This window comes from Cyanistes caeruleus, chromosome 1 (assembly GCF_971803275.1).
Source record: "Cyanistes caeruleus chromosome 1, bCyaCae1.hap1.1, whole genome shotgun sequence".
Taxonomy (NCBI): Eukaryota; Metazoa; Chordata; class Aves; order Passeriformes; family Paridae; genus Cyanistes; species Cyanistes caeruleus.
Window position 1 is genome coordinate 133,371,357 of NC_141701.1, and position 19,729 is coordinate 133,391,085.

At 34.3% G+C, this 19,729-nt stretch overlaps 1 protein-coding gene across 2 annotated transcripts in view; it reads left to right on the forward strand.

Moving 5' to 3' along the window:
- The window catches only part of MALRD1 (MAM and LDL receptor class A domain containing 1), a 246,864-nt gene that overhangs the window by 85,526 nt on the left and 141,609 nt on the right, over positions 1–19,729 (forward strand). For both annotated transcript variants that reach the window (XM_086859185.1, XM_023920197.2), the window contains exons 22-25: positions 8,837–8,993; positions 12,416–12,526; positions 13,418–13,631; positions 17,172–17,419. In XM_086859185.1, coding sequence (XP_086715311.1) covers positions 8,837–8,993; positions 12,416–12,526; positions 13,418–13,631; positions 17,172–17,419 — 730 coding nt within the window. The remainder of the gene's footprint in view (positions 1–8,836; positions 8,994–12,415; positions 12,527–13,417; positions 13,632–17,171; positions 17,420–19,729) is intronic.

Consider the following 19,729-nt stretch of genomic DNA (forward strand, 5'->3'; position numbering starts at 1 on the left):
TTTTTATTAAGTAAGAAATGTGTGTTAAAAAATGCATTAATCAAATGTATTCCAGTTAAAGGTAACAGTAAGACTTATCAAAAAAGAAATCCCTACAGGGAACTAACAAATGTATTGAGTACGAACAATTTTCAGTGTTATACAATTCATTAGTAAGAGAATTTCAGTCCAGTGTAATTACTCTGAACAGAAAAATACTTGCCTAGTTCTAGTGACATGTATGTTTACTTTCTGTGACAACAGACCATAGAGTGAAAAGACAGTCTTTAAGACCACTTCAATAAAGTCTTTGCTATAGTGCTATTAGTTTAAAATGACATTATTTTGCATTTACTCAGCCTGAATTTCTAACAAAACTTAAGAGTGAGCTCAATATGTTAGTTTCACTGTGTACTTCATTAAAATTATTGTATTTTTACAAAAATCCCAAAACAACAATACCAAACCCACAAAAAATCATTCAACAGTAGCAAAGAATTAAAACACTGTCTAGCTGTTTCTAACTCTCTACATTATATATGAAAAGGAAGTGAAGTGTATTCCATAAAAAAAGAAGTGTATTCATTAAAAAAGAAAAATTGTTTACAATAAATTAGCTGTCAAATCTTTCATTGACTGCTCTTTAATTGTTGTATATTAGCCAATACCAGCCCAGTTTGTGTACTTAGTAAATCCTCTCACAACCTTTCCACTACAGCTTTGTGTTGGCACAGTGATACATGGAATTGTATTACTAATTTTCAACATATTTTCAGGGTTTAATGCAACTAACAGTATATTGAAAAGGACTGATGAAGAGAGAAAGTAAATGATCCATAGAGATTGCAGTTTTCAGGCAACTCTGTAATGTATTGCTCTTGTGATGTTTCACACGAGATGCAGTTTGGTTCTACAGTTTCCCCCTTCCCTTTCTTTATTGGCCTATAGAGAAGTGCAGAAAATAGATGCTTCCAAATTACCACAGGAGATGCAGAGCAGCAGTTTTGTTGAATTAAAACCCCGCAACATTTAGTTTTATTTCCTAATCCATTTTCCCCAAATTTCCAGTTAGATGAGGCAAGCTGTGTTACTATAATCTTGTCTGTTTGCAAATTAAAATAAAATATGCAGGACTATATATAGAAATGCTTGGATTCATCCTGATGCAAGGGTAGTTGGCAGTGCAGCTTACAATGAGTTCTTTCAGCAAAAATACCTGTGAATACTTGGAGTCAAACCATCTGCTTCCCCAGAATAAGTACTTGGGCTAGCCACACAGAGGCTGGTGAATTGTGAGGTGAAGGTCTGAGTCTTTGAAGCTGTAATTACATTAATTAAGTGAAAGTAATTTACAAATAGAGGGAACAGCTTGTATGTGTATATAGAAACCAAAGGCTGGAGGAATAGAAGCCATTATGGGAGCCTGCCTTTGGAGCCTGGCTTGAGCTAGAAAAATTCTGTCACGTGTTGTGCAGAGGGCCAGGTGACATTGGCACTGTGCCCTGAAGAATCACCATTCATACACAAATGTAGAGCTCCTGTGATGAATTTCCATACTTAGCTAATGGAATTCTCCATTGCAGTTAAGTTTCTAAAAGCTACAACAATAAAAGTATCGGTTTGTGTGGGCTTAAACAAGTGTATTAAATTGACACCAGCAAATGGATAAGTTCATTAGTTTATTTCCTTTTTAAATAATCTGGTTAGTGATGTAGCAAATTCCTTGACATTATTAATGACATTTGGGCATAACTGTTAATTGAAAACTTTGTAGTCACTTAATTGATATGATAATTCATGCACCAAATCTAATAAATCAAAACAGAAATGGATGCGGAGATAAAACTCTAACATGACAAGATAATTATTGCCATGTAAATAGTTCCCCTGATAAACATATTTTTAATACATCTGTCTTTCTTTTGTGTCTGCTTTTCAGACACTCATTATCAACATTCAGGACAGAAAAGTTAGGAAAAATAGGTTCTAAGTAATATACTTAAGTCCAGCAGCTGTTTCAGCAGTCAAGAACGGTTTTAAATTTGAGGGTCTAAGAACTTCAAAAGAGGAGAAAAAATTATAAAGTATTGTGTATGTGATTTTTCTTTTTTGCTTGGGTTTTTTTGTTTGTTGGTTGTTGGGTTGTTTTTCCTTCTGTGGCCAACTTAAATAATACCAACTACTTTTAAAAATAAGTTAATGGCTAGAAATTATTTGCAGGGTGATGTCATATTATTTCATTGCAAGCAATCACAATTTAATCAAACTTTGTATGAAGAGAATATACCCAAAGTCTTTTTTACCTTTATGTTAGGATGCCAGAGAATGGGATTGATGTAATAATGAAAATAAATTAAACTGCAAAGACTTTAACCACATTGTGTGGGTAAAACTTTGCTAACTCATTTTCTTTCTGGAATTTGTATTTATTACATAAAACAAGGCATCAAAGCTTTATGTGATACACTTGAAGCATGGTCACAGATAGAAATTTTCTTTTGGAATTTTGGCCTTAAGGATACAATAATAAATATACTATGGTTTTATTTAGTACAAGATTTCCTTCTCACATTTCTGGTGGTTTTCTTTTGAGCAACATTCTAATATCAGTGTCCAGTTACAGGTCTCAGTATGAAATGTGTTTTGGTGTATCAAGCACTTTCACTTCCACTCAGTATGAATTAATCATTGAACCGCAATCCTGGACTCATGTGACAAAGTCTAGATGCTCAAAATAGAACTTTTTTCTCTAGCACTGTGCAAAGAACTTGGTCAGTTGGCATCCAGCATTTTAGAGACAGCTGTGAACACAAGTGAAGTTTGTCTTCTGCAATAGGAAATAGCTCTATGACATCCTTTCAGAAAACTGTCTTCCAAAAAATTTATGTCTGCTTTATTGTTATTTATTTATTGCATGACAATTGTATTACATTTTTTGTTTCTGAATTTATGAAGCCTTAATATTAAATGGTAATGGATGTGGGAGGTTACTAGAAAAAAAATAGTTTCAAAACATAATAAGAGAACTTACTCTTTTTTGGAATAACCAGTTTGAAATTAATATGACACAAATGGCTGTAAGTGAAATTCTGCATTCCTAACAAATGTTTCCACTCAATTATCCTTTAATTTTTTTTAACCTATACAGAAATGATTAAATGTTATTCAAAGAAAGTTTTTCTTTCTTTTTTTTTTTTTCTTCTAGTCATTAGATACAGATTTCAGTTACTGACTACTTAGGGCCTATTAGAATTTAAGTGGATGGAAGTGTTCAGCAGAGAAAATCTTTCTCTGATGTGTGGAATTAATTAAATTATTGGAGTTTGTATCTTCCTTTAAAAATATTGGAAATGATACATTTTATAGCATTTTAATTTTGACTACAGATTTTTTTTTCTGATACGACATCCTCTCAGCTCCAATAATTTTTATTCAGGGAAGAAATTTTTTGAAACCTATGAATATGTTACATGTCAAACTGCAAGAAGAGGTCTCGGAAGGTTTTGTTCACAAGTTATGATCTTTAATAGCCCATCCTGTATTATCTCCAGAAGGATAAGTAGTCAAAGAATTTCTGGTGCAGGTACTGAATATCTAACAAGTGCAGTTACAAAAGAAACAAGGCTTTTTTTTTTCCACTTTCTTTCTTTCTTTCTCATCATAAATCTTCTCATGCTTCCTAAAGATGTGCCCCACCATATTTCTTTCAGATTTACAGTCACTATACACATTAATTAAAACCTTGGCACTGCCCATCTTGGGTATCCTCTCCTTCCTATATCACCTGTGGCCTTCTGGCTGAACTAACCAGCCAAATGGGCAGTGAGAAGCTGTTCCCCAGCCCATAAAGGAGGTGATAAATTTCTTCTTGAATGAGTGCTTGGATATTAAGTTGTCTGTCACTTCTGAATACTTGAAGCATTTTTTGTGATTTCTCCAGGCACATACAATGTTGAGGGAAATGCTAGTGTTTATTTATTTATTTATTTTTATTTCAACAGAAGGCTTGTTTTGTATGTATATATATGTGTGTGTGTGTGTGTGTGTATTTTTTTTTCTATAACACTTTCTGTAATATTTTGTATTATTTCTAAGTTTTTCTGCCCACCTTGCAGCAGTTTACAGGCAAATTTCAAGTAAAAGGCAGAATATGTACATGGCTTCCCCATTTTACACTTAATATTGAGGTTATATTGGACTCTATATGAATAAAGGACTCTATATGAATAAATAAAGATTAACCTGTCCTCATGTCTTTGTTTCCTTTACAACGTTGTAATAACAAATTTTGAATGCTATATATTTGTATTGCAACTTTTGTCGCTAGAAAATATAACAAGTTTTCTTTTTATGCCTTCTTAAATGTTACCAGAACTGTCATATCATCTGGTTTTGACACTAAGAAACAAGAATTAATAGGAATCAATAGAAAATGGAGTCAGCATGATGGAAAGGTCAAAGTACCACAGTTTGTAACCACCTTGTGTCAAATATATAAAGCATTAAAACATCAGTGCTATCTTCTGATGACAGTACAAGAAAAAAATGACAAAAACATAAATATTTTCTTATAAATATATATTTTTAGGAGTTAAAAGTTAAAATTTAACAACTCATTAGCTAATTTTTTTTTTCACAGAAATCTTCTGATGAAAGGTTTTTAGCAAGGAAATCAGCTAATTTAAAACAAAAAACCTGCAAATGCATTAATTTTAGCAAAACTTCTGGCTGGTGGTTATCCATGCTTTGGGGGAAAGAAGCAAGAGAAGAGAGTGATCTCCTACAGCCCCACTACACTGATAACGTGCTGAAAAATATGGAGGATGTGGAAAATGCAAACTGAAGCCACTGTCTTGGCTGATTCAAACCATCAGCTTGAGCTTTGATGGCTCATATTTTCCTGATGTGTCCAATATCCCACAGTCCTTCCCCTTTGGCCAAGAGAGTGCTTCTTTTGAAGGTCATCTACTGCCTTACTGGGTTTTCCTGACCACTATTTTGTTTTCTTCTCTGTACAGAAACCCATCTGTGCTAATAGCAGGTCACTGGCCTGGCTGATCCCAGACAGATGGTGTTGGAGAGCTGAAGAATAATACTTTTAATGCATAATAGGTGTGGGGCTCTGGCTTGCTGTATAGGTACTGTACAGTGTTTATGGACACATATAACCAGGAAAAATGGAAATGCGTGGGGAGGCTGCTGCTTCTCGAATTTTGAAATTTAGTATGGTTTGCTGATCATTGGGATACTTATAAGCCTAAGGAAACTAAATTTTCCCTCTTCAGTTTATGTTTTCTTTATGTTTGTTTTTCTCATTATTGCTGTGATTTGAAAGGAAATCAGAACTTTTTAGTGAAAGGGAGTTTGTTTTATAATCAGGTTCAGTTTTCAGTCCTAATGAAAAATAATGAGTAACAGGTATTTTATAAGTCCATTTAAGTGCTTAATCAGGAATTCTCAAACAATCTGTAGAAGATACACAGATAAATTATCACGTCAAAAACAGAGATGTCCAAAAATTTATTAAATAAGAGCTTGAACTTCTTTATCTGAATGAATTTTGATCCCCTTTCAGATATTGCAACAATAGACAATTAGTAGTGTGAAATGTGTAATTCATAGCATGAGTAACTTGATAACACTGCCAGACTTAAGATGGGCCTAATTTTTTTGATAGGTCTCCAACTTTTCTCAACCCACCTAATCTTCCCCTAATTAATGTGTTCAGTTCACTCTGTTCTTCTGAATGCCTGGAAGGGAGAAATAGCATGAAGATTCTGCTATGGATGTCCATTCTTTGCCAGCTACAGTTTAAAAGATATTTGAAATATTAAGCTATTATCTAAGACAAGTATGCAAGTATAGGTCAGTTGCTTATGTTGAAAATTTTATATCCATTAAAATGTTGTGATTTTCCCTCTGAAATTAATTAGGATTTTTTGGACTGGCACAGGAGTATCTTTGGATAGGGAATGCTTGTAGTACAGAGGTAAAATTAATTATTTTCAAAGGGTAAATATGGAGATTTTAATGACAGTGTAGCTGCCAACTAAGAGGTTTTCCATGGGTTAGTTTTCTAAATTGGTCTGAGCTCTTGCAGATACTGGCAGGGGAGCCTGTCTGTATTCTGGTGAATTTCAACATTACATATGCTGAAAGCCAGATTTCATCACAATTATACATGTTGAAAAATACCTTGTTTTACACTTGTTACCATCAAATTCTTGAGATCCCATTATAAAACAAGCAAACAAACAAACAAAACATGCACACACACAAAAATAATAACAAAAAACACCCCAGAAAACAAACAAACAAAAAAAACAAGGGAGACCTTTTGCGGAATAGAAAAGAAATTAATATAAAGATGGGCCAGTTGATTAACTCCCACAATGAAGAAAGTTACCTTCTCTGAAGATCACTTAAAAAACAAAGGTTAGGGGTAAGACAAGAACCTCATCTGACAGAGTAAGAGAAACTGATAATTTATGTTGGTGGAAAGCTTTGGAATACCTTATCACTTCATAGTTTTTACTAATTTAAAATAAAAGTGAGCCAGCTAAGAAACCCTTTACTTTCAAAGTCAGAGCTTGACAAACTGAACAGGTGATTTCATGCACATATTTATTATTTTTTTCAAACTCTTCCCCCTGCAGTTCATGCACCTCCCTGGAAATTCCATGCAGGCTTCTATACCAGGCAGCTGAAGAATTCAAGACAGAGAAATTACTTTGTTCTGTGAGCAAACATGATGCAGATTGATTTTCACTAGAAGAAAACTTTCTTTTTAAACATGGATAGGTCACAAGTACATTAATTTTGTAGTCCTAAGTGTAAAAATTCCCATTTTTACACTTAGTGAAAGGCAGCAAGGATGCTCTACACATACTTAGCCCTCCATTTCCCATTACTTGCCCTCATAACCTTAATGTTCTTGCAGTCACATACCAGCACTGTGTTTAATGGCTAAAACTGTGAAGTGTTTCATACAGGGGACTTTCATCTGGTTTACTAGTTTTAGATGTGATATTATAGCAAACACTGAAACAAGGTCAGAAAAGGTACAATGACACCTGTCTTAGGCTGTGCTATGGGACAGTAGGATCTAGGCCTAGGTGTGATCTTTGGCCTGCCTCTGCCTGAGAGAACATGCCAAAAAGAGATGGATGACTGAGTTTCATCATGTACCCTGCCACTGTTTAAAACTAATCTCACTGAGAGGCATGGATGTAATAGTGAATATTGTGGAAAGTATAAGGTCTGTAATTGCTGTTGCTCTTCAGAGCTTTTTATTGTTCTGCTTCTTACCATCCTTTTAAATGTTGTTGTAAATACAGTGGACCACTGAAGGCATGAGTTCCTAGAAGCAGAGTAAATTCTGAATTTTTCAATATTTTTGCAATTAAGAGAACTGGATCCTCTTTTACCTACAAGGCAAAAAAGAAACTTAAAATTTCTACCTTGAAATAACAGCTCTCTTCGGCAGAAAGGAGGGAAATAAATGAGTTTTCCAAATGCATACTTCTTGAAAGATCTGTAGATGTGAGTTTTCAAAGTTTTCAAGTATTAGTTATAGTACAGGCAGTTTATTAGGAGAATTTTATGAGGAGAAGGTTTTAATACTTACAATATAGGATGAAGCAAATGCATGCAGTAATTATAAAAATGTCTGAGTGGCCAGGATTCAGTAATAAAAGAAAAGTATCAGCAGCAATTCTCTTATCTGCCTTCTCATAAAAAGGAAAAGATTGTGGAGAAAATCCTGATTTCCACAGATCCCAACTCTTTCCCCTAGGAATCCACCCAGATGAACTTTGGTCTCTGCTATATTTATGAGCAGTTTCCAGTGATTTCACATGTAATATATCTGATCTATGCAAAATGAAGATCTGTGCCGTTAAAATGTTGCTTTTTTGACTGGTTGGTTGGTTGGTTGGTTGGTTGGTGTGATACATGGGAAGATAGAAGCAGTAGCTTAGCTAAAAAAAGTCTCTGATTTGTGAGGATTTTTGAAGGCCTGTTTCTGACCCTGTACCAGTGAATTCCTTACTCTTCCCACTAGGCAGGATTTTTAGTCTGTGAAGAGCCTGATGTCATGATGTCTTTGAGCATATTGTGTTTCTCTTGGCAATTTCTTCTCAGGTCATTGTCTTCTCACAGCTGTAGTGGTACAACTTTACAGAGTGGTTGTTCAGAACTCAGCCAATCAGGAAAACCAAAAGGAGAGGAAAACCTAATACCAGCACCTATTTAAAAACATAGGTTCCATTGTCAGGTTTGTAAGCACTTGCTGGGAAAGATTCTTTTGAGGAGTACTGAGCATGAAGCACTTCTGTTGGAGAGAAATTTATCTTTGGTCAACAGCTGCATTTTATTATGGAAAATAAGGCTTTTAGGGGCTAAATTTTAAATACCCAAAACGCTAAACCTTCACTTCTGGTCTCAGAGTACACTCAGAGTCTGATGCTTACCTCAAACACACCTCATCTTTCCCAGCAGCATAGGAGACAAAATTTCATCCAATATATTGGGTTTTCCTAACATTAAGCCAGGATCAAACCCTCTAAATTCCCTGAGTAAAGAGGGTAGTAGGGAAAACCAGAGTCCCTCTAGCCCACATCCTGTGGGTTGACTACAGCTTCTTTTTTTGTTTGTTTTTTTTTTTTGTTTTTTTTGCCAATCTCTGATATAAAAATACTAGCTGCATTTGCAAGGGAATTTTTTTGATTCTGGCTACACACTATGATGCATCCAGATACCCAGACAGCAGATGCTATCTAAGGAAATATTGCAGTCTTCTATTAATTATGATGAAATGTTTTGCTTTAATAAATGATAACCCTTTTTCTCTGAGCAGGTGCACTGAAGAAGGCTGGTATCTCTTTGCAGACAGCTCAAATGGAGAGTTTGGTCACACAGCTGATATTGCTACCCCAGTCATCTCCCTTACAGGGCCCAGATGCAAAATCATATTCTGGAACCACATGAATGGTTCAACAATAGGTTCTCTGGAGGTATGGAGATGCTCTTTATTTAGTTTTGTTCTGTTTTTCTGCATGAAGTTACTGTGGGGAAACTTATGCCTTCTCTTTTAGTTTCATTAAAACCCAGGCTGCTAATAAATGAAAATTAACAATTCCTAGCACTCTACTCCTTTCAGCATGTTATGATATGAAGGAAGCATTAGCTCAAATAGACTGGAGAAATCATATATTTCTATAACAAGCAGAAATTGTGACTTTTATAGACATGCCAGTGTTGGAACTTCCATACAAGGAAAAGTTTTGTATCACACGGTACCATTTGACACTGAAAAGCAGCAATAGATATTTGGACATCAAGGTCTTTGGCTAATGTGAGAGGATGAAAAAAAGAAGTAATTTTATCAAAATTAGACATAAAATTTTGTAGAAAGAATATATTCCTTGAAAAGCTGAACATATCACTTTCAGAGATTAATTATAGTCATGTAAGCAGTACTGAACTATTTCTGCGGCATATAAGCAACAAGTTTTCTTTCCCATACCCTTTTCTTCATTCCAGTTAAAATAAAAGAACTTCTGTAAAGGAAATTAAACTCCTTAGCAGCTTGTAGATCAAACAAGTCACTGCAGAGAGAAATTAATAAAACAGCAACATTGTTCTAAACAATTGTTTTTACCACACAACTGTGTGCTTATAATGGGATTTCCCAGGAATGTTATGGAATACCTACAGCATCAGGAATGGATTGAAAAAAATACTCCTATAAGTTACCCGGTCACTTATGAACCCAGTATGATATTGGATGTGGTCAGTGCATGAGGATTTAAATATACAAATAAATTCTCACTAGCCCAGTTACTCAGAATTACAAATTATGATGAAAGGTGACAGAATTCAGCTGTTTTTACAAAAAAAAATAATATATGTGCAAACATTAGCAATGTAATCTGGGATGTGGTGAACTACACGTGGTGCATGTGACTCGCTAGATGTTTAGTGGATTCATGTTCTATGTTTGCATGGATTTTTTCCTAAACAATTTTAAAAAATATTGTTAAATTTCCCTGAACTAGGTAAAGATCTTGCTAGGCTGCTTGTCAGGTGGTCAAACATTAATTAATCAGTATCAGTGGGAAATCAGAGGATAAAGATGGTTCATCCACAATTTTAAGGCTTGGGACCAATTAGTGTGCTTTGGGACTTCTATGCATACTCCATGGTCCAGGAATCTTTACAGTGTAAGAACCCATGTTAGTTGGAATTACATTTAAAGGGTGTTTTGTAGAAATCAACAGCAAATTCTATGAAGCCATGCCCAGTATTTCCAGCACAAAAGGCAAATGTGGATAATACGGATTTTTTATTTTTTCAATTTTAATACTGATTACAATTTCCCTCTAACTGATTCTTCCTCACCCACAACTTCTTTCATTTTAAAATGTACCAAAGGAAAATCATAAAACCTTTCCACACCATAAATAATTGCCTGGTTTCAATTGCTCGATTAATCAATTAATAATGGGTTTAATAATAACTCAGAATATAAAATTATTTAGGTGATTTCTTATTATTTATATTAAGAAGACTCTAAGTATTGCAAGAATGGAAATATTTTCTGTGCTTAAACGATTTTTTGTGCATATCTTCCCCCAAGACTACCATTTTTTCAGCTTTTACTTGTAAGTCTGCATCCATGCCATCAAATATCATGTAGGATTGTTGAAGATTTTCTTGCCATTTGCATGAATGGGTACCTTCCTGTGTTTCTATTACTTTCTTAAACATTGATTTGCTGTCATTTTCTTGAACAACCTCGGTTTGATTATTTGTTGGAATCTTTTTTATTTAGTTTCTGTACTTTGACTTGGCATGGGTAATTCTACCAAAGAATTATTAGATGTGTCTTTTTGCAATGTAATTAAAATTCATGGAGGTTCAAAGTGCACTAAGGTACAGGGAAGCCTTGTGTTTTAATAACACACAAATGGATGGCCATGTTTTACCCTAAAGATTTAACATTTATCATTACATGATAGAAAATATGAATTTATGATGAAGGAATTGGATACATAACAGAGTAGATAACTGACAGTCTGTAAAAACATGTGTGTGGGTCTATAATCACACACATATCTACCTTCAAATAAATATATTTTTTGTATTTGAGAGTAAAAAAAGATATTTTCATATTCAGCACTCTTTATTCTTTCAAATAATATCTGTAATAACTTTCTCACTAATTTATTTATTTTCACTTAAAATTCATGTCTTCTATGGCAGATATTCCTGTCTGCGTCAAAGTCAGATGTCACTTGTTTTTCTACCCAATTTAATATATTATCTATTACTTTTTTCCTCCTAAAATGAAAGCTCTTTAGTGTGAGGATTTGCTGTTTGCTTGGCAGAACTTACCTGTTATGCAATATCATATACACTCATGAGACTGCATAAATTTCAAGCCATAAAAAGGGGTTATTTTCATTATAATGAAAAATGCCTGTGCTGCCTTAAGGAGATTACACAGAGTAGCAGTAAATCCTTGAAAGCAGAAGTAGTTCAGGAAACTGGTGAATGGATGTTTAGCTCTGCTAGTACTGGCTGGAGACACAGCTTGACACACATCATCAAACACCCGTCTTGTTATTGTCAGCTCAGTTGAATTTGGATGCACAAGAGATTGGACCAAAGAATATTTAGGACTCTCTGCTCATGTTGAAGTGTGTCATCATTCCCCAGTTTGCTGTTTACAAGGTTGTGGGTTTTTAGAAGTCTTTCATTGCTTAGACAGGTGAAATTTTGTCTTTATAAAATAAGAAAAACAAATTATTTGTAGAAGAAACAAAATGTTTTGTAAGAATCAGGACAAGAAAACCCATTCTGGAAGAGCAGTTCATTGTATGCATGAACAAATATATTTTTTCAGTAAGTCTTGTTAACCCTGTCTCCATGTTGTACAACTGAATCACAACCCACTAATGAACAGTTTTTATTCACTGCTGGCCACTCTGGATAAATTAATGAGATACCTAAGTCCAGTTAAGGCTGTGGGCTGGGTATATTCATGAGGAGATCAGAAAATCTTAAAACATTCTGTTCTTACTTTAGTCATTTATACTGACATATCCATGGGCATCAGGCTGGTGGGCACTAGGAAATGGTTCTGGACCCAGAGGGTGGCTGGGCACTGGGCTCCCCAGGACACAGGCACAGAGGAGCACATCAACAGCCCTAGTCCCTTGGTTCAGATTTAGGTAGTCCTGTAAGGAGTAGGGATTCAGGTTTGATGGCCCCTTACAATTCCAGATATTCTATGATGAAGTGAATTTCAGTGGTGGAATAGAGATTAGATGGACAAGATAATATTGTACTCTTGAATATGATTATAAGACTCTTAAGTGAGTTGGTAATGGAAACATATTTTTTTATGACCTGGAATTATTTTCTTTTTTAGGTGCTCTACAAAAGCAGTAACAAGACTTCTAAATTGTGGACTCAAAGTGGCAGCCAAGGTCCCCAGTGGAACAGAGCAGAGGTGTTCTTAGGAATTCATTCAAATTTTCAGGTGTGTCTTCCTCTCTGATGTGCTTCCTAGACAGTTGGCTATTAGTACTTCTATATTAAGCATTCTTCACCTTCTCATTTCCCTTTTTACTTGTACATCTCCTCCCACATATAAGAAATCATCTTTTTGGCTGTCTGATTAATTCTCTGACCTGGACTCATGTTTTTGGAGATTTCTCACACCTCTTTAATCTCAGACTGATATCCATTTTTAAGACTGAGAATTCCATCTATCCTTGATAGAGGGATTCTCTAATTCTGCTTAAAATATTCTGCTTCTTTCTCCTTAGTGCGCAGTAAGTAAAAATGTCTAGGTTTTGGAAAAAGAATCTTGAACATGATGTTTGCTTTGAAATTGGAGCAGATTTCCAAATCTCTTAGAGATAGTTGCTTAGCTGTAGATTTATGAAAAAACTGAAAAATCCCCAAGGATAGTCAGTAACACAGTTTTAAAAGAGTTACATTTCATGATACTTGTGTCTTGGAATTTTAATGAAATTTTAAATTCCTTTTACATTCATGGGAATAAATGATGAATGACATACTAGTCTTTTTCAGACTTTGCAGAAGTAGAGGAACCCTTGTTATTAGCTCAGGGTGAGTGAGGACTTGTATCTCTTTGAGTGGCATGATTTATTTCCTTTTTTTTGTGTGCTTTGTAATGTTAGAAGGTGGTCCTTCAATAACTATATGACAGATCTGTACCAACTGTAGTACAAGATTTGCTAGAATTTTTGTAGAATTATGCTTAATTCTTAAAAACAGTAAGAATTGACCACTTCATATTAAAGGATTTGTGAAGACCATCAGTCTCTGTTCTTTTATGCTGTCTGTACAAGCTTTTCTCTATCTTATCAGTGGCTTACTGTAATACCTCTGTAATTTTTATTAGGTTATTTTCAGGGCAAAACGTGGTGTCAGTTACATGGGAGATGTGGCAGTGGATGATATTACCTTTGAAGATTGTTCCCCTCTGCTTATCTCAGACAAACCTTGCACATCAGAGGAATTCATGTGTGCCAACAAGTACTGCATCCCAAAGAATAATCTGTGTGATTTTGTAAATGACTGTGAAGATAACTCAGATGAAAGCCCTAGTATTTGCAGTAAGTATGGTAGTTTTTTAATATAATTATCATAAATAACTGTGCCTGCTGTGATTTTTTTTATTACTCAAATACTTTTGACAGCTCCTCAGCTAAGAAAGCAAACAAGAAGGTAATAACTTAATTCTATTCCTTGGCTTTTAAGGATTTTAAATTATTATTATTTAATTTAAAATCACTCGATACAAAATACAAAGAGCTGCTAATGAATGTCTTAAAATAACTCAGAAGCAGCTGTCTTTAAAAGCAGAATAAAATTATCCTGCTTTCCATATGAAAAGAATGTATTAAAGCTGAAAAAATAATTCATGCATAATACCTTTGGGAGATGAGGACCTACCTCAGATATTTCAAGGGTTGTCAGGTCTCAGCAAATTATTTTAATCTGAATATTGTACAATTTTGGTTTTACAAGACATATCAAGAAGCAGCAGATGTAGTATCTGATTTGAAGAATGATGTTTCATATCAAATGTCTCCTCCTGGATCACAGTATATGGTATTAACGCCTTCTTTTTTTTACTTCTACAAATGTGGGAAATGCTCACATGATCAAATCTCCATTGTTTGGTTCCATATTAACAGTTGTTTCATTTTTATTGAGAATATTAATTCAGTTTATAAAACTCTCAGTGAATACAATTCTGTGAAGCAAAGGTATGCTGACATCCCATGAAAGCTAAGGAACATGGCAATGGAACCATGTTTGGTAAATTATTTTCATACTATTAAACTACTGAATGATTTCCAGTCCAGGAACAGCACAACACTAACCTATCTGGGGATCAGTTCAGATATTCTGCAACTAAAAACAAAGAGTATTTCAAATTGTAATTACTCTGTTAAAAAATATTCTCAAACTTTGACTATTGTTTTCTGAAATTTTAAAATATTAATGAGGTTTTTGTTTGTTGTTGTTTTTCTTTTAATTTTCTGCATTGTTTGTGTTTCCCATGAAATATCATCAGACAAGTATAAATTGAAGCACTAAGGGAAAAATGCTTCAAATAAACTGATGGAATTTAGTTTTGCAACCTCTACAATAAAGATTTTATTCCAATTTCTCATTGGAAGACATTAATTGAAACAGTATCATTAAATGAATGCTTTCCTCTAACATGTTTTTATTATTATTTTTAACTAAGGAAAAAAAGTTGTAAGATTATTTTTAAAATTTTCAATAACTGCATTTAATTGCAAGCATTACAGTAAACCATTATGATCTTTTAAAAACACAAGAGTTATTTAATATGCAAGTGCATAATCATCTGCAGGAACTTGAGCTTCTAAGCAGGCTGCCAAAATTCTCTTTTTCATCAGTGGAGTAACTTGAATTCAGGCTGAAGTTCATGCAACTTAAAATCAGTTGTTTGAGTTAGATAAATAAGTTGTCCTGTAGATAAGAGTATTTCTCTTTGTTGACTACAGAGATCCTATAAGGACATCTAAACTTAGATTAGGTAATACCCAACATACACAGCAGTAGCAGAGATATCAGTGCTCATGCCTTGAGGTCTTGATTCTGGAAAACATGTCTTTAAAATAAAATGGTCAGTTCTATGCATAAATTTAATTTCATTACTCAAGATGGAATTTGCAAATAATGGAAGGGATTTCTTTAAGAGTGATCTTGAAATATTAAGGAACTAAATTAGTTGGAAAAATATGATTGGAACAAATTTTATGTGCAGTAGCATTCAGACTAGTTAATCTACTATCTGTGATTTTCCTAAAAAATAATAGTATAATTTCACCAACCAGGTCTGGTTGGTTTTAATTGTTACTTCAGATGACACAATATTTGCAGACAAAGGTAAAAAGGAAGCTAGTTTTGCTAAATAGCTCATACTTTTAATAAGTTTCTAACTTTTTTTACTTTATGACATTCACAGATTAAGATTCAAAGAAAAAATATTTTATCTGATTTCAGCCTGAAATTTTGGAGGTAGATGTCTGTCCTGATTTGGTCCATGTCTAGATTCTGTGGATTCTAGATCATTGGCCTGGTTACTGATGCTTCTGAGTACCTTCTAGTTAAATAATACTATTTTCAAGTTTCAGGCTGAATTTTATCAGACCTCAGAAGAGGCTCAGATTTTGGTCACATTTTGGAAGAGACATTTTGTAATTTCTCATATTGTCCTGCAAAATAACACAGGCAGTTTCCAAATTTATCTTCAAAGCACTTTCCTTTTCAGCAATAAGAGTAAGAATATTCAGGGCACAGTCAAAAGCCTCTTGAAGTATGCTGAAATTCCAGCTTATTTCAGCAATTTTAGTCTTGGTAATCATTATAGTGAATTTATATATGTACAGAGAGAAAAATATACAGAAATTAAACTTCTGGAATGATGTAATTGACTTAACCTTAATTTATGTGGACAGTTCACTCACCATGCTGGGTGTTTTCATATTCAAGATTCAAGAATTGATAAAGAGCATGGATGTTGATGCATATAAAAATCAACCAAAATCATGACAGCTTTCTCCATTTCTAGGCTTTAAGTACAACTTAAGGAGATATGTAGATAATCTTAGAATCATTTATTTTGGAAAAGGCCTTCAGGATCATTAAATCCCACAGTTAACCTAGCATTGCCAATTTCACCACCAAACCACGTCCCTAGGTGCCACATTTATGTGTCTTCTAAAGACCTCCAGGGATGGTGCCTCAACCACTTCCCCAGGCAGCCTTGTTCCAACACTTAACAAACCTGTCAGTGGAAAACTTTTTCCTACTATCCAGTCTTAGCATCTTCTGGTGCAACTTGAGGACCTTCTTTTCCTATCACTCATTACCTGGGAGAAGGCACCGACCCCACCTCGCTACAGCCTCCCTTCCAGTAGTGGTCAGGAGCAATAAGGTCACCCCTGGCCCTCCTTTCCTCCAAACATCCCCAGCCCCTCCAGCTGCTCCTCATCAGACCTGTGTCCCAGGCCTTTACCCTTCTTTGGACACAATCCACACCAACATAATTATCTATGTTTCCATATCAGCTGAAATAACACAAGTGAAAGTAGACTAACTTTGGGTGTGATTCAGCTCGAGATTATCACACCCCCATTTATGTTTTGTCTATCTGTGTCTATTTAGAGGCTGTGTTTTTATAGTGCTCAATACATTCATTGATGTGTTCATTCCCTAGATATAAGCTTTTCTTCCTGTTCTCACCTGATGTTAACAGGTTCCTTCAGAAAGAAGCTGGTTTTCTGCACATGTCTTGAATGCTCTGTGGAGGGCCAATTAGGACCCTAAGGAGCTAAAATAATTAATTGAATTCGGTTACATTCATTCACAGGATTCTGTTGACTCATATAAAAATAGCACTGGACCCACCTCATATATATGCAAGCAGGTTTATCTTAATATTATAGTCCAGAACATTAAAAATGCTCTTTTTAATGAGGTAGATGAATATTATTTTTTGTAGTGAAGTTTTTGGGGTTTTTTTTCCCATAGATTTGAGTACTAGGTTGTACTGTATGTACCTAATTAACTAGAAAATAAATATTTTTTTTGTGTGTGCAAATATATTTCAGGTACATCTATTGGGCATTGCAATTTTGAGTTTGACCTTTGTGAATGGAAGCAAGATGAAAATGATGATTTCAACTGGCACCTCAGAACTAGCAGTACTGCAAAACTGGGCACTGGACCAGCTACTGATCATACACTGCAAGAGCCATCTGGTCATTATATTTTTATAAGGAGTTCATTTTTTCAGCTACCAGGACAGAAAGCTAGGATTTCTAGTCCTGTCTTAAGCAGAAAGAATAAAAACTGCAAGGTATGTGAAGGTGTGGTAGCAGCAAGAATGGAGAATTTGGTTTCTAGATTGCACCAAGAGAGTACTCCTAAAATGATTAAAGATGATTACTGGAATAATCCTTGAAGGAGAAAAAAATCCCATCCTTTTGTAGAGAAGTCAGGATCAGATCTTATTTCATTGAAGCCATAAGAAAAAAATGTACTTTGCTGAGGAAGAAGAATGATTCTGGAAGTAAATGAGTACTCCATGAGATACAGATGAAGCTGACAGTAAACAGTGTCTGATTTATAATGTCTTATGCAACTCATCCAAAGTAGCAAACAACTATTTAATGGTTTCTGATTTTATGGAGAAAGTGTTTATAAGTGCAGTAACAATTGCTTTTCAAAGAATGCCACTGCAAAAGGAAGGATGTGTGATAGAGAGCTTTGTCACTGGCTCTTCTCTAGAGAATGGAAAAGGGTAAGCCTTGATCTTCCAAAACATTACACCACAAACATTGCGGTAACTTAAGCTTGAACATTTCTTTGCAAAATTGGAACTAAAAAGTTTCCTGGTTTTGATACATCTTTTATAGTCTTTCCTAAAAATATAGCTTCCTGGAAAATTTAGCTATGCCTTATTTTGAAACTGCAAGTTTACCTTTACACATCCAATAAGTAGGCCTCTCAAGAGGATAATTTTTATGAGGCCATTTTATAAAAAGCTTTGGAAATTAATTGTTTGTGTGATCACAGAACAGTGCCCATCAAATGAAGGTGGTCTTAGACTGAAATATTCCTCAACAGTTTACTGGCTGTGCAGGTGACATCCCTGTGCAAAATGTCAAGTCACAAACCTCTAGTTTCATTTATCTCATACGATTCCTGAAGAATATTCCTGAGCAAAGAGTTTATCTGTAACTTAGAAAGAATTCTGCTTATTTTTGAGTTTTCTAACCAGTTCATTTTACTGAAATACTTCTCTCTGAAAACTCTCCAAACTCTTTATAGATAAGAAAGTCAGGAAGTATTAAACATAAGGGGTTTGATTTTATGATTAAAAAGAAAACTTGAATAATTATGATATCCAATAGCGAAATTTAATCTAGCCATTATAAAACTATCTTAAAAATTGGAACCATGTTAATTTTTTGCATTGCCTAAAATACACATATTAAAAAAAATCTGCTTATACAAACATGGATATTTTGGCCTTCTGCTTCTAGCATCATATTTGAGAGTATCTCTTTCACTACATGATCTGATTTGTGCTCTAAAAGTAACTTTTTCACTTTTTGGCTTCTATGAAGCATAGAATATATGCAAAGGAATGCAGAATAACTGAGAATGATATGTTGACATCTGTACTGTTATGATGTCTCACACGTTAAATGCAATTAAGTGCTTGAAATGTAACTATGGGGAACTGTTGCTTTTATCATGGAAAACTATTTACAAAAACACACAAGTTTATGCACCTTGTACAGACCAGATACTCGACATTCATGATGTGGCCTAAAACAGTTAGTCATATTTATGATATTTTACTTTTTGAAGGTTCTAAGCAGTTCTGAAATTTACACATAGACAAATGACAGAAGGAAGTAAAATTTGTGGTATAGGAAATTGTATAAATGGAAAAAAATATTTCAAGATCCAAAACCTCATTAAGATCAGAGAGCCCCCTGAAGTATTTTACTCCTTCTGATGGGTTATTTGAGAAGAAAATACCATATCATATATTACAAGAGATTTAGTATTGGATCTTAGACCATGTCAAATCATTGGAAAAGGAACATTTACATCAATGGGACAAGTTATATGCAAAGGAAACAAATACAGAGCAGTAACTATAAAAGGACATAAATAAATAAAAATATTTTGTCTATATACATGACTTTAAGAAACAAAGCTCCATCTTCAAAAGGAAGAGAAATCCAAGACTTAATTGGAAAGAACTGGGAGTGCAGTTAATGATAATGATTTTTTTACAGTGATCTTTTTCTGTATGTATTTCTTGTTTTGTATTTCAAATTTTCCCCATTTTTACTAAAAATATATAAACCACTGTTTTCTAATGCAAATATCTCTTATTAGGGGGGATTTTTTGCACATGTCCATGCAGCAATTTTGCTCCCATTATAGATTGGATTATTTTCTAATTGCACACTCTATAATCTACATAAACACATTTTTAACCAGAAAATTGTTTGGTAAATTTAATTGCTTCCTATATTGTAAATGGCACTATGCCATTCCTTTGTTTCCTTAAAAAGTATTAGTTCTTTTACATTTAAATGCAAGAGTTATGCAAAGGGATGCGAGAGCTGCTGTTGAATATTTTAAT